Genomic DNA, 13,120 nt, shown 5'->3' on the forward strand with positions numbered 1-13,120 from the left:
CACCCAGCACTCATTCTGAACAATATACGCGCATCTTTTTTGTCAATCAAGTAAAGTCAGCTATTTCCTCGAGCACCTTCATCCTTCCTGACTATCAGACCTCCCTTGGCTTTGCAATTGTCATACTCAATCACTACTCAATCAAGTCTCACCCTTGCTGAATCACCCTCTGCCCACATCTTGAACTCGTTCTTCGCGCCGTTGGGCCAACATCCTGCCATATAAAACCACCCATCCTCATCCTCTCCTGTTCTTCCATCCTTCTCAGCCAACCTCTTGACATACAAATACCACCCATCCTCTCATCCTCTCTTGTTCTCCCACCCTTCTCAGCCAATTCCCTAACATATAAATACCACTCATCCTCTCATACTCTCCTGTTCTTCCACCCGTCCCAGCCAGTCTCCTGCCATATCAATACTCAGCCACCTTCACATACTCCTCCCGTCCTCCTGTTCCTCTCGATCGACTTTCTCATACTTCTCGCACCTTGCACCCTATATCCAAGCCGAATTCCCCGTACAGCCAGCTCTCGCTTCCTTACTTCCCTTGAGAGTCCCCTCCCTGCCTTCCTCCATACTCCCGTCAGCCAAACCGCCTGCTTTCACGCTTCCGTCAGCCACCGTCCCTTCTTCCTCAAGTCACCTGATCATCTATACCTTATACTGCTTCACTCGTCCACCTTATCATCTAAATGTTCTCACGTGACACGCGATATCTCGCGAACCATGTCCACAGGCGCCCCCACAAGCCTGGAGGAGAAGAGGACCTCTCAGGCGGAGACAGATACAACAAACCAGACCGAGGCTCCGACGCCCGCGGCGTGCCAGCGAGAACACGATATCACCCAACTGCCCATTGAGGAGGCATGTAGGACGGCTAATCTCGACGATAGCAGCCAGCAGCTTCTCCCAAACCCAGGTAAACCGGCTTCCTTGCATACGAACTTAATTATTTCACTGTGATACTGACGTTGCAAATCAGACGATCGCTGGATCACAGATGCCGGTCCGGTAATGCAATTGGCTCCTATCTCTAGCCTTCAGCATCCCAATGCAGAGGATTCGCTCTTTGTTCCGGACTCGAAAAGTTCTGTGGAGTCTCCGTCCCTCCCTCCCGCTGATGTGCAGATGGTGCATCCGGATGAATTTATCTTACCCAGTGTCCAAGGCTTTGATACTTCCATACAGCCATTGTCTTTCCCTCCCGCTGATGTGCCGATGGCAGATGCGATCGCTGCAACTTGTAATCAAGAATTTCTCACTGCCATGCAGTATTCATCTTTCCAGCCTGCAGATATGCAGACGATGTATCTGGATGGACCAGATTTGGAACACCCCCACGCGGCGGACTTATCGAGGAAGGTAATGGAAGCGTTGCTGAAGGGTTTGGACGGTGAACCTGGACCTACGACTAAAAGTCCGCACGAGACACCAGTGCCCATGAATAGAGAGCTTGATGAAGCGGACAAGGATCCTTCGGCAGATGCCATTGCAGATGACGAAAATCCTCGATCATCGCTGGATAATATGCCTGTCGTCTCTTCAGCGTCATCTGCAGCGTTAAATGCTAACCCTCAATCAGTGAACCTGGCTCATGAGGGTGAGGGGGCCGAGTGGCCTGATGATGAGCTTGATGCTATTGCCCAACAAGATAACTCGAACGCAAAGTGGGTGACATATGACCTTACTCCAGCAGTGCGGTGACTAATTACTGGTTATAGATTCAAAGCTGCAGAACGCCATTTTCAGAGCATTGAGATACCTTCTTTGGCAGATCAGATTCTCTTTGAAGCTGCTGAAATGGAGGAAGAAGCGCGTGAAAGAAGAGTCGCCGCGAGACAAGCTTTTCAGGCAGAAAACCAATCGACAATCTCTAGTGATGAGGATTCAGGAGCAGTGCTCAACGAGCAAGTGCATGCTGAAGTTATGGCGCAGCCGTCGGAGAATACCGTGCAGTACGCTCAGAAAGCCACCGAGTCGACTGGCCAGGGACAACGACCACGGGTGCCACGAAACAGAAAGAACAGAATTTCAGCTGATGAGAAGCGCAAGAGCAAGAAGTATGGCCTCGATTCCGCCTTGAAGCAAACGGGCCAGAAAACAGCAAGAAAGTCTAGAAAACGGAAAAGTGAAGACACTACCCCTGATTCCGAGCCAGTCGATGCTCCCACACGCAAAAAGGCAAAACGGTTTACTACTCAGGCATCTGAGGAGTTTCTCAGGACTCTTATCACCCCCGATGTTATCGAAGATGCGCACGCTAGTGCTTCTGCACAGGCCATGCCTGAGTTTGGAGAGAGGGACAAAGAGAAGGCGTTCAGACGAATGATAGCTAGTATTCCTGCGGCGGATCTTGCCGAAGCGAAGTCGGACCATAAACGCATAATAATCGCAAGCCGCAAATTCTCGAAAGGTGTGAGAAAGGATGGGACAGGAGGTTATCGCATCCCAGGTATGAGAACAAGCTTGTACCACTATCAATTACTGGGGGCGGCATTCATGCGTGATCGAGAGAACGCATCTTATCCACCCTACGGCGGATTTCTGAGCGACTTCATGGGCTTGGGTAAGACCATTCAAGCACTAGGTGAGTAAAAATCCTTAGGCCTCCCATCATCATACCATGCTAACAAAAGCCTAGCAAACATCGTCGACGGGCGGCCCTCGGACCCAGACGACCCCATCAAAACCACACTGATTGTTGTTCCATCACATTTGGTATCTCATTGGAAAAATCAAATTATCAGACATTGCGATGGTATCAAACTCAAGGAGATCGTCAATTACTGCGCTGGACATAGATTGGATACATTGGACATCGTTGGAAGCCTCCAGGAATACAGTGTCATCATCACCACGTACGACGAGGTGAGAAGGTCATATCCTCAAAGCTGCAAGCCACCAGCGGGGACCGGGACTGAAGATGAATTAATTGCATGGTGGGATCAACATTACGAAGAGCATCTCGGCCCTCTGCATAAGATAAAGTATCACCGGATCATTCTTGATGAGGGGCACACCATCAGAAACCATGGTTCAGCTGTGTCGATGGCTGTCTGTGCTTTGACTGGCACTTACAAGTGGATCCTGAGCGGCACGCCTATACACAACTATATCGACGAACTATTTCCTCAATTTGACTTCCTGGGGGTACCCGGCACCAAAACCCATGAAAAGTTCCTCAGAGACTACTGCCAGGATGACGATGGCCATATGCGCCTGGTCAATCTCATACGATCATTCATGCTCCGCCGAACTCACGCCAGCCGGCTTTTCTCATTTCCTTTGGTCAAACTACCGGATGTTCGTGATGAAGTCATCAAAGCCGAGTTCTGCGATGCTGAACGTGAGCTTTACAATGCCATTGAAGACCTTTTCATCCAGAACATCAATCAACTTGCGAAAAACAAGCACCCGAAGTTGGCTCAATACCGATGTTTCCTGACAATGATATTGATACTCCGCATGTTTTGCAGTCACCTTCTAACAGCTCATGATGTCATCAAGAAACTACTTTCAGAAAGACTTCTTATGGCGAAACTCTCTAGGATGGCTAATGGGCGAGACGGAGAGGACTCCACGTTCATAATAGTACAAAGGCTGATCGCGATCCGCAGCAACCCAACAGTCATCTGCGACAAACGCGAAGAGCATCTGGTCCACTCTCCAAATCTTCAAGGAGATAAGGAGAAGCTAGTAAGGGACTATTATGACTTGATGCTCCAACTTCATGAAAGTGAGCAATGGGACGAACGTCTTAAGAGGAACAGTTGTCCGTACTGCAAGTGTGTTCCCGTCTACCCCGTCATCACATCATGCCATCATCTCTACTGCGAGGAATGCTACAGTTTTCTCTCTGTCAATGTGAGCACAGACGAGGACAAGCCCATTTGCCGTGTCTGCCAAGAACCTATTCAGGAAGCAGCCTATTGTGACGCAGTCGAAGGCTTCGAGCTTACACGGACACAATCCACCCAGAACCCGCAACAAGAGACAGCGGCTCAAAGCAAGAAGAAAAAATCCAAGACGGGCGTGTGGCGAAAGCCTCAGGGTTCATTTCGGCGACCGGCTTACCTGAACTCGGATGAGGAGCCACCTACCGAGCCAGATGCAGACGAGAAAACAGACTGGATAGAAGCATGCGCGAGTCAAATGCCATCGGCCAAACTGACCAAGATCCGAGACTTGGTGGCGAAATGGCTGGCTGAGTCGCCAAGGAACAAGATCGTTATCTTCACTCAATTTCTCGACTTCATCCGCATTTTGGGGAAGATGTGCCAGAGGGAGAAGTGGCCGGCAACTTCGGTAAGGAGTTCATTTCGAACCTGCTTATCCCCCATTCTTCAGAATCACTAACGGTTTATAGTTGACTGGAAAGATGAATCTGGCCAAGCGAGAAGCAAGCATGAAGCAGTTCAGCGACGTGAACGGCAACACGAAGATCATGCTGGCGAGTCTGAAGGCTGGTGGCATAGGGCTGGATCTGACCGCGGCGAACAAGTGCATTCTGGTCGATTTGTGGTGGAACGATGCCGTCCAGGATCAGGTACGGACACCACGCCCGGGTCTATCAGTTCTGCGAGGAAGAGGAATATGGGTTGCTAATTCTATCCCAGGCTTTCTGCCGGGTGTGGCGCATTGGCCAAACTCAAGAGGTGGAATACAAGAAGATCATCGTCAGTGAAACCATCGATGACTATCTTCTCCGGCTTCAATCAGAGAAACTGGCGTCGATCGATCAGACCATCGGCGACGAAAAGCTCAAGAGCCGCGACACAATGGCAGAACTGCTCAACATGTTTGCAGATGTCGAGGTTGATCCAAACGGCGCCTTCAGATTAACTCGCAAACCCAAGAAGTCGAATGCGTCCTCGAAGCCAGACGGCAAGAGAAAGGAGAAGCAGAGCGATCCCCTGGAGTCGGAGTCGGTCCCCGCTGAGTCCTGAATTCGAATCTCCTTCTTTCTTCCGGTCAACACTGATTCCTTACCATATACAAAACAAATCTGGAATTTCTCTTCATTTGTGCTATCTCATTTGTGATACCCTTCAAGTTATCGGTCCTACATAGTCCTTTTTAGGAGAAACCAGTATATCTAAATAAGTACTAAAACGTCAGGCTATGCTTCTATGTTTCCAAAAGCTTCGAGACCTTCGGACAGCAATAAGTACCCAAACTCTAAACAAATCTTTATCTAAGAGCTATAACCACCGGAAAATAGCTGTTCATAAAGCCAAACTAGCTTGAACTCTTCGACTTGGCTATCGTATCATCGAACCCCTCCGAGGAACTGGCCAAGTCACCGTCCGAAACCAAAAAAGGAAGGCTGGGATTCGTGACCAGCAAAGCCAGACCCGTCACGGACAACTCCTCCAGATCCGTGCTCCCGTCCCGCCTGAGATCGGTGGCGCCAGGCTCGTACTTAAGGTGGCAGAGGGTCTCGTCGATCAACGTCCCATGTCCCGAGGCGTGCAGGATATTCCCCACCGCCGCATGCACCGCGAGCAGGGCCCTGTTCGGCGCGTCCGCGCCGTGCCGGTCAATCGTCACGGATTCGGGCACAAAGGACCGCAGGAAGGACTCTCTGATCCTCAGGAACATCTTGGTCCGGAACCGAGCCGGGGTCGCCTCCTCCGTTTCTTCGAGGATGAGGGCAGAGCGACGGAATTCCATCCGTGCCACGGCCATCAGCATCAGGACGTCCTCCGCACGAGGAGTCCCCTCGTGATGCTCGTGATGGAACCCGCCATCCTCATCCCGCATCGCCGGGAAATACCGGTGGAGACACTGCCAGACCGCTGCGGCGTGGTAGCGGTCGTCGTCCCGGAATCTCCTTCGCTCGAGGCCAAGGCCAAACGGGAGGATCGGCGTGGCTTCTAACGAGCCGTAATGTTAGGTGGCTGGCTTGTCCTAGCAAACGCAATCCCAGAGCCCGGTGATGAGACACCGATGGTGGTCGCGCTGGAGGCACGTGCGGCGCAGCTGCTCGTCGGCCAGATCCGTCGTGGAGTCGTCGTCGTCGTCGTCGTCCTCGACTCCAGGATGTGGACATGGGGAGGGCGCGGTTGCGGGCGTGGTGCGGCCGCCGGTGGTCAGCATCGGCCGGAGGAGAGCCCTATCGATGTACTGGGCTAGCTGTGAGAGCTCTCCATCGTCCGCGCAGCGGGCCACGTCGCGAGCGAGTTGCAGCTGGCATTCGGCGGGGAGATACCTGAACACGGAGTGGAGGAAGTGGACAGTGTCATCGTGCGAGTTCGATGCGCGATACCGCTCAAGCCGGGCGGTCATCTGGAGCTGGGCAGTAGTGGAGGCGTCGCGTTCTAGACGGTTTGAAGACTGTGAGGGGAGGGGGGGGGAATTCCATGCTGAAGGTCTCGGTAGAGATAGACCAAATGAGAGGTAGATGTGTACTACAGAGGAGTCCCACGGTTAGTGTAAAAGGGTCGTGCCGAGGTGACTCAGACTAATGGAATGAATCATTAGGTAGGTCTGGTGAAGATTGACAACTAGGGTGGATGAGAGATGAAGTGCGCCGAGTTACGTATGTATTACTAGTATGTAGACTACATCGTAGAGGGCGCCAGCCCCCACACTTCACCTCACGCACTTCCTACGTAGAACCTATACATTTGAAGATATTTTTGTACTATAGAGCCCCTTAAATCATGTCAGGAGATAGAGCTACATTACTATCCAACCTGTAAAGCAAGATACTTTATCAGGTCGATTATACTTTTATATATGCTGCAAAAGGCCTCAGTTGTTTGCTTGCTCATACATATGCTTATGGACTTGATATTGTATGATCTTTGTAAAGGATGTTGGTGTTTGGGTAAGAAACACGTTGTGTAGGAGTCTTGAAGTCACGTATTGAAGTGAAAGGATCACATTAGCTATAGAGCTCTTAAGCTTCAGAATACAATACAAACCAGTCATCAAACAATAACCCCGGTATTCGCCTGCAATCCGAAACAATGCATAGAGAGTACTCAAACATGGAAACATTCAAGCAAAGCGATCAACACCATAGGCATTCCCAGCTTTTCGTCTCGTCCCATTTCATCCTTCATTAGGGCTGGGATCCCGCAGAAACATAAACACTTACACACAGAGTTCATCTACAAGCCCAAGCAAGCAAGCATAGCCTACAGTCTTCTCGTACCACGGCGTACCTTTTTGCCTCCCGCAGCCGCATCATTCTGTGCCTGTGTCTGCTGCAGTATCTGACCCCCCTGCATCTGCTCCTCCCGCTGCCTCGCCACCGAGAGCGCAAGCGCAGCCATCTCCGACGCTGTCAGGCTCTGCGAGGACCAGGGTAGCCAGAGGCCACTCGCATCTGGCGTGACCTGATCGTGCTCTGCGAAGTCAAACTCGGGAGGAGGGTTGATAGTAATTTCGTCGACTGGAACCAGTTCAGCGGGGTCTGTGCCATCATCCATAGGCAGCTCTTGGCTCGTGTGCACTACCGAGAAAGGAGCCACGAGGTCCGGGACGTGCGTCCACGGTCCGACGGTAGCCTCGGGCTCGTCGAAAAACGCTGCATATGAGGTGCTGGCATCGCCTGTGATGGGGGTGAGGATGGTGGTGAGGTTGGCGTTGGCATCCCAGTTGAAGGCATTTGTGTCCATGGAATAATGGGTGGTGGGCGTGCTGGAGAGACTGTTCTCGGGGGCGGGGAACATGGTGATGTTCTCGAGATCGAGCTCGAGATCCATCTCCATGTTCATGTCTGCGTCCGTGTCCAGGTTGGTGTTGAGGGTGAGGTCATGGGTCTCGATGATGTGGGTGTTGCCGTTACGGGTGCTGCTGTCTTCGTGTTGACTCTCCCCTCCTCCTCCTTCCTCTGCGGGCTCACCATTCCAAATTCCCTCGTCGATATTCTCCTTGTCTTCGTCCGATGGAGCGAAGACGTTCACTCTGATCTCTTGGAATTGAATCTCGATGTCGTCGGGGTCTTCGTAGATGGGGAAACCTGTTCTTGAGAAAGAATGATGGTAATGATGATGATTCTGGTAATTGTCCTGGGTCTCTGCTGCTGCGCAAGGCTCAATATCAGTGGAGAGATAGTTCAGGGGATACTCTGAGCTGAGAATGGGAATGTAAGTACGATACGTGTGTCTCAAGGAGGAGGAGGAGTAGGAGGCCGGTGGTGGGATAGCACAGTCGGCTGTGTCTGCCGTTTCGCCAGCAGCAATTCCCACTGTACCATTCAAAGGTGAAGAAACTGAGAATGTGCTTGGAAGGCTACTTGGCTCGTCCACTTCATGGACCATGGCCAGGTCAACATCCATGTGCTGTCCTTCCGTTGAGCCGGCGGCCCTTGCGTGCGAGAACTTCATTGGATCGAGGAGAGAGGCAGCACATGCAAAGCTGGGCAGGGTCAAGGCTGCTTCGAGAGCGTCCGAACTGTTCCGCTCGGTCTTCCGCTTCTTGTCGTAATGACGGCGTGGAGGGGGGCTTGCGTTCTTGTTTTCGCAGTTTCTCGGTTTGCCGTCGTCAAGATCCTCCGCCTCTCCGCGCTGCGCGAATGTGCGGACTTTGACATTGGGAGAAGAGGATCGCTTCGTATTATACGGAGGAGTGATCATTTTGACGCCGTGGTTCGTGGTTGGCCGGGTCTGATTTCGTGAGGTGTCAGTATATTCAGAGTCACGGAAGGTTCAAATTGAGAAAGTATGCGCAGTCAAGGGTGATTTTAATGGACTACCAGGATACAGGTGCAACTCACAGTGTCCATGGTTTCAGTACACTTATACAGATGCTTTCTGCTCGCGTTTTGGTTCTCAAGCAGGCAGACGCCACTTTGTATCATATCCAGCTGTTCGTTCTTGGAGGCCGTCAAGTTCAACTCAGTCCTGGTGAATGCGAATAGAGAAGAGTAACCTCTTAATGTGGATGCAGATCTGAAGATATAGACACTCCAAGATTATGAGACACAGATCCTAGCGTCCCTATTGCGGTGAGAATAGAGGAAATACTGTACTTTGCCGCTCCTCGTCACGCCGGAGAACCAGTCAAACGAGGCTGGCGATAGCGATGAGATAGCGATGACGAATCGTCTCATCCCTGTAGGAACCTAATCAATGAGGCAAGAGCAGAGACCGAGTCAGAAAGCTGCCATCGCCGGCAAAAGGCTTGTTGACGGTGGAGTCAGAGAGGGATTCCAGGGAAGGATGGAGTGGAGGGGAGGGAGAAGGAGGGAATTCGCAACAGGAAAGCGGGCCAATCTATAAGAGGCAAAGCCAAAGCGCGCAGGCTCATGATTCATTGCATAAACTCCCAATGTCAACTAGATCATTGAGATGTTTCTCTGTTGAATGTGTCCTACTATACCTACACTTTTCCTACAACCGATCTACAATCAAGGAACCACGGTCGAACAATAGAACTTCATTGGAGCCATCACGCCTTCTAGAAATCCAGGCGCATTGGTGATGGCGTAAGGTCATTTATCTGTTAAAGATAAGACCTAGTATCCGCCTATTGCTCTCGATTTTGTCATTTATTTGGATGGGGTTGTCCCGCAAAGGAGAGAATCCAGTGGTGATACAGTCTCTCAGTACTCGTCACAGAGCCGATACCCTGTCAGCATGCCTTCCACACCCACATCTGCCATGCATCCAGCTAGAAGCAAAATAAATAGGTAAGAAACAGATACAGGCAAGGCCCATGTATCAAGATAGCATAGCAAGGGGGGATTGGCGGGCGCCGGCAAGATATGGACGAATATGTGTTCGAGATATCCTCCATTACCTAGAACTAGGACGAGCAATCGGGCACCCCCACTGCCCGATACGCTTATCTGAACTGTCCAGGTCCAATCATGCCACCTCGGACGTCACCGCCAACTTGACCGAACATATCCAACAGGTGTCGAGATGAAGGTGGAGGGCCTTGTGGTGGCGGGCCGCCTTCGAAAGGAGGCTGTCCGCGAGGTCCAAGTCCCATCATAACATCGCCGTTATGTGGCATGGGCGGAAATGAGGGTGGGGGGCCGTTCATGTAACCAGGGGGAGGCATCATCCCGGGAGGCGGAGGAAAGCCGGCCGAACCACCGCCATTGGCGCGCGGGAAAGGCTCACGCTCGTTGAGAGGAGGAGCACTCCCGTGCATTGGCATCATGTTTGCCATGTAAGTCGGGTTTACACCACGTGTAGGAGTTGGGATACCTGGGGGAGGGGCCAGAGGCGCCGGTCCACCAGCAGGCTGCGGGGGCATTTGAGGGCCCGCCCATCCAGGAGGCGGCATATGTTCAAAGCCTGGAGGTCTTTGCATACCCATAGGAGGATGTCCTTGACCGTGAGGAGCCCTGGTTCCACCGGGCGTGATGGGGACTTGGCCACCAGGAGGAAAAGGGATGTCATCAAAGTATCCCATCGGAGGCCCATTCACAGGCCGTCTCCGAAGGTGTTCAGCGTCAGGTCTCTGGATATTCGCAATCGCTGGATCATCCAGAAAGTTGGGGCCCTTTTGAACAGGAGGTATACCAGGGGGAGGAGACAGTACATCCGGCATGTTCATCATACCGGGCACCGGACCGGCACTCTGTGGCTGATTTTGGCCACCCGGAGCATGGCCATTTACAGGAGTGACGCGAACTTGCTGCATCAGTCGCAGAAGGTGCTCTCTGTCACGAGCCTGAGTTTCCGGGGGGTATGGATTTTCCTTGAATGGAGGGCCAGCGGCTCGAGACGGCGTCTCCAGCATAGCCAGATACTCCTGTCGCTTGATATGTTCCCGAGCAGGCGAAGAGACGGCGCTCTGAACCTGTTCCGCCTGCACCAAGGAGGGAGGCCGATTAGCAGGCATAGTATCATTATGTGGTGTCCCGTTACGCGATTTTCCGCCTCCAAGCATGAGCAGAATACGTTGAAATCCTTCTTGGTCGGCATCAGTGGAACCAGCAGGCGTCAGAGCTGGAGACCTGGTATCAGGTTGAGGTTCTGGGTCTCTCGCAGGGCTTCCTGGCGGAGGACTGAAGAGCCCAGCAAACCGAGACGACTTCATGGCTTTAGCAGCTTGGGCCTCCTTCTTCGGAGTTGCCTCCACTTGCACAGGCGGAGCGCTGACCTCCGGCGCAGGCGCAGGCGCAGGCTTGGATTCGCTCAGCAATCCAAAGAAACGCTCCATGGCTGAGTCCTGCTGGAAGGGGGTGCCATTACTGCTGAAAATCTCCCCATCGGTAGGTCGAGTATCAGGCTGCTGAGGGGGTGCAACTTCAGCGTCGACAGGAATCTCGTGGTTGTCCGTTGCATGAGGCTGAGATCCGGCTTTCATTCGCTCCTTCCAACGCTCAAAGTCCTCCTGTGTATGCACTCTCCGATACTCATCCTTATCATTGGTGTCTAGCCATTCAGGCTCCTGCTCAAGTTTGGCACCGCGGGTCCAATCGCGATCAGCACCGTGTCGATCCCGACGCCATTCTCGGTTACGGACCGGGGTCTTGTCCTCCTCGGCTTCGGGGGTCTCGTGGGGAGCGTTGTCCTCTCGGAACCAGCTTCCTTCATGCCTAGCGCGCCCGGGTGTACCGTCCTTGCGAAGGGTGAACCGGGTATCCTTGCTGTCTCTCACAGTCCGATCATGAGTCGGCTCGCGTTGGTCGCGATTATCCCATCGGTCGAACTCTCCATTACGTCTGGGCTTGCGGTCCTGTTCATCCGGGCCAAACGTGCGACGGGGACGTCCATTAATCCAGTCTTCCTTGTCCCCGCGCCGAGCATTGAACGCGCCCATCTTTCCATCGCGTCGATCGAAATCTCTGTCGTTGGGATCCCGTTCCTTGAAGAACTTGTCTCGAAAGGCAAAGCGATCGGTTTTCAGGTCTTCGGAATCGTGCGGCCTGGATGACCTATCCGTGGAATCTATGGATCCCTTACCAGCGATGCGAGAGGCAGAGGCGAAAGCGGTTTTAGGAGGCCCGAGAATGATATCCTCTGCGATGCAGCAGCAAATGCTCGTATTAGTAATGGCCGTGATACATTCCGTCTCGGCTAGTAGACAGTGTGTTTTTTACCTGAGTTCGAGTTCCGGGACATGTGACGGGTATCGAAGAGGCTCGGCCGTCTAGGTGTAGTCTCATTGGGATTGGTAGATTCTCGCGCATTTGAGGTTTTCCGTTGTGTGGATGGGTCGGGGATGGGGCTAGAAGTAGAATGTGTCAGCTTCATGATGGCCTATGGCCTGGGTCATTTTAAGAGGAGGGGGGGATCATCAAGGTGCCATACCCCATCCATTCGTCTACTGGCGGCAGTGTAGGAGGCCGAACAACCAGAGGCGATCCGCGCAGCCATAGCAGCTCATCGATATGATAACGTCGTGCCATGAGGATGGCTAGGGGGAGAGTGTGTGATGCTATCCGGAGGTTGCGTTTACAACGATTTCATTGGTTGTCGGCGGGAGTGATGATGGGTAGGTAGCGATAATGGATAGATATGATAAGAGTGAAGCACGGAGAGGGAAAGAGGTAATTTGAGCGTATGTTAGAGCTGAAGAGGAGCTGGGATTGAATGCGAAAGGTGCGTAGGAAGATCAAACGAGCCAAAGATGGCAGGCCGCTTGCCAGTGGCAAGGCCGAAAGGCGGAGGGAGCTTCGATCGGTCCAAGAGTCAAGCAACTGGTTTGGGGGGGGGGGGGGAGGAAGCGGATGAGGGGCACCACAACAGTTGGAAAATTTTCCACGAAGAACTCTCTCGGGAATGATAGTAGGATCAAAGTCAGGGAGTGAATCGGATATAGAAATGAAGCAGGAGGCTGCAGGAACAATGTGAGGGTACGGGGGGACGTATGAACGGGGCGGGCGGATTTGGAGGAGGGAGGAAGAGGAGAAGGAGAGAGAGGAGAGGCAGTTCAGGTTCAGGTGAAAGGGTAGGTAACTTACTAGTTAGTGGAAGTTCCAAGTTGCGGTGCGGGCAGGCAAAAGATCGAGGCGAAGTTTACCGCAAAAACGTGTGCATTACCCAATCAGGTAACTCGCCTGACTCTCTCCCCCCCGGACTCAATCAATCAATCAATAATTATTCCAAACTACGAGTAAACACCACATCCCAAAGTGAAAGTGATAATTTGGCACTTATTCATCTCCAATACAAGCTAAATTAATAAACTGCTCGACTAAAAGT

General features: G+C 52.3%; 4 protein-coding genes across 4 annotated transcripts; 1 reads left to right on the forward strand and 3 right to left on the reverse strand.

The window, feature by feature from the left end:
- The first annotated feature begins 1,731 nt into the window (after window positions 1-1,731).
- On the forward strand, window positions 1,732-5,066 carry BO95DRAFT_417748 (putative SNF2 family helicase). Its single transcript, XM_025584429.1, has 4 exons — window positions 1,732-2,589; window positions 2,644-4,307; window positions 4,369-4,548; window positions 4,619-5,066. The coding sequence occupies exons 1-4, from the start codon at window positions 1,803-1,805 to the stop codon at window positions 4,946-4,948; spliced, it is 2,961 nt and encodes a 986-aa protein (XP_025440488.1). The 5' UTR covers window positions 1,732-1,802; the 3' UTR covers window positions 4,949-5,066.
- A 174-nt stretch (window positions 5,067-5,240) lies between these two features.
- Window positions 5,241-6,500, reverse strand: BO95DRAFT_500349 (uncharacterized protein; the record flags this gene model as incomplete). The annotated part of the gene is made up of 2 exons (XM_025590973.1): window positions 5,922-6,500; window positions 5,241-5,789 (listed from the first exon to the last, which is right to left on the reverse strand). Exons 1-2 carry the CDS (start codon window positions 6,288-6,290, stop codon window positions 5,241-5,243), a joined length of 918 nt encoding a protein of 305 aa, XP_025440489.1. The 5' UTR covers window positions 6,291-6,500.
- A 647-nt stretch (window positions 6,501-7,147) lies between these two features.
- On the reverse strand, window positions 7,148-8,590 carry BO95DRAFT_433584 (uncharacterized protein; the record flags this gene model as incomplete). The annotated part of the gene is made up of 1 exon (XM_025585100.1): window positions 7,148-8,590. One exon carries the CDS (start codon window positions 8,588-8,590, stop codon window positions 7,148-7,150), a length of 1,443 nt encoding a protein of 480 aa, XP_025440490.1.
- Window positions 8,591-9,376: 786 nt separating this feature from the next.
- Window positions 9,377-12,533, reverse strand: BO95DRAFT_444744 (uncharacterized protein). The gene is made up of 3 exons (XM_025586954.1): window positions 12,227-12,533; window positions 12,016-12,143; window positions 9,377-11,935 (listed from the first exon to the last, which is right to left on the reverse strand). The coding sequence occupies exons 1-3, from the start codon at window positions 12,322-12,324 to the stop codon at window positions 9,801-9,803; spliced, it is 2,361 nt and encodes a 786-aa protein (XP_025440491.1). The 5' UTR covers window positions 12,325-12,533; the 3' UTR covers window positions 9,377-9,800.
- Window positions 12,534-13,120: the final 587 nt, after the last annotated feature.

Source organism: Aspergillus brunneoviolaceus, assembly GCF_003184695.1.
Source record: "Aspergillus brunneoviolaceus CBS 621.78 unplaced genomic scaffold BO95scaffold_49, whole genome shotgun sequence".
Lineage (NCBI taxonomy): Eukaryota > Fungi > Ascomycota > Eurotiomycetes > Eurotiales > Aspergillaceae > Aspergillus > Aspergillus brunneoviolaceus.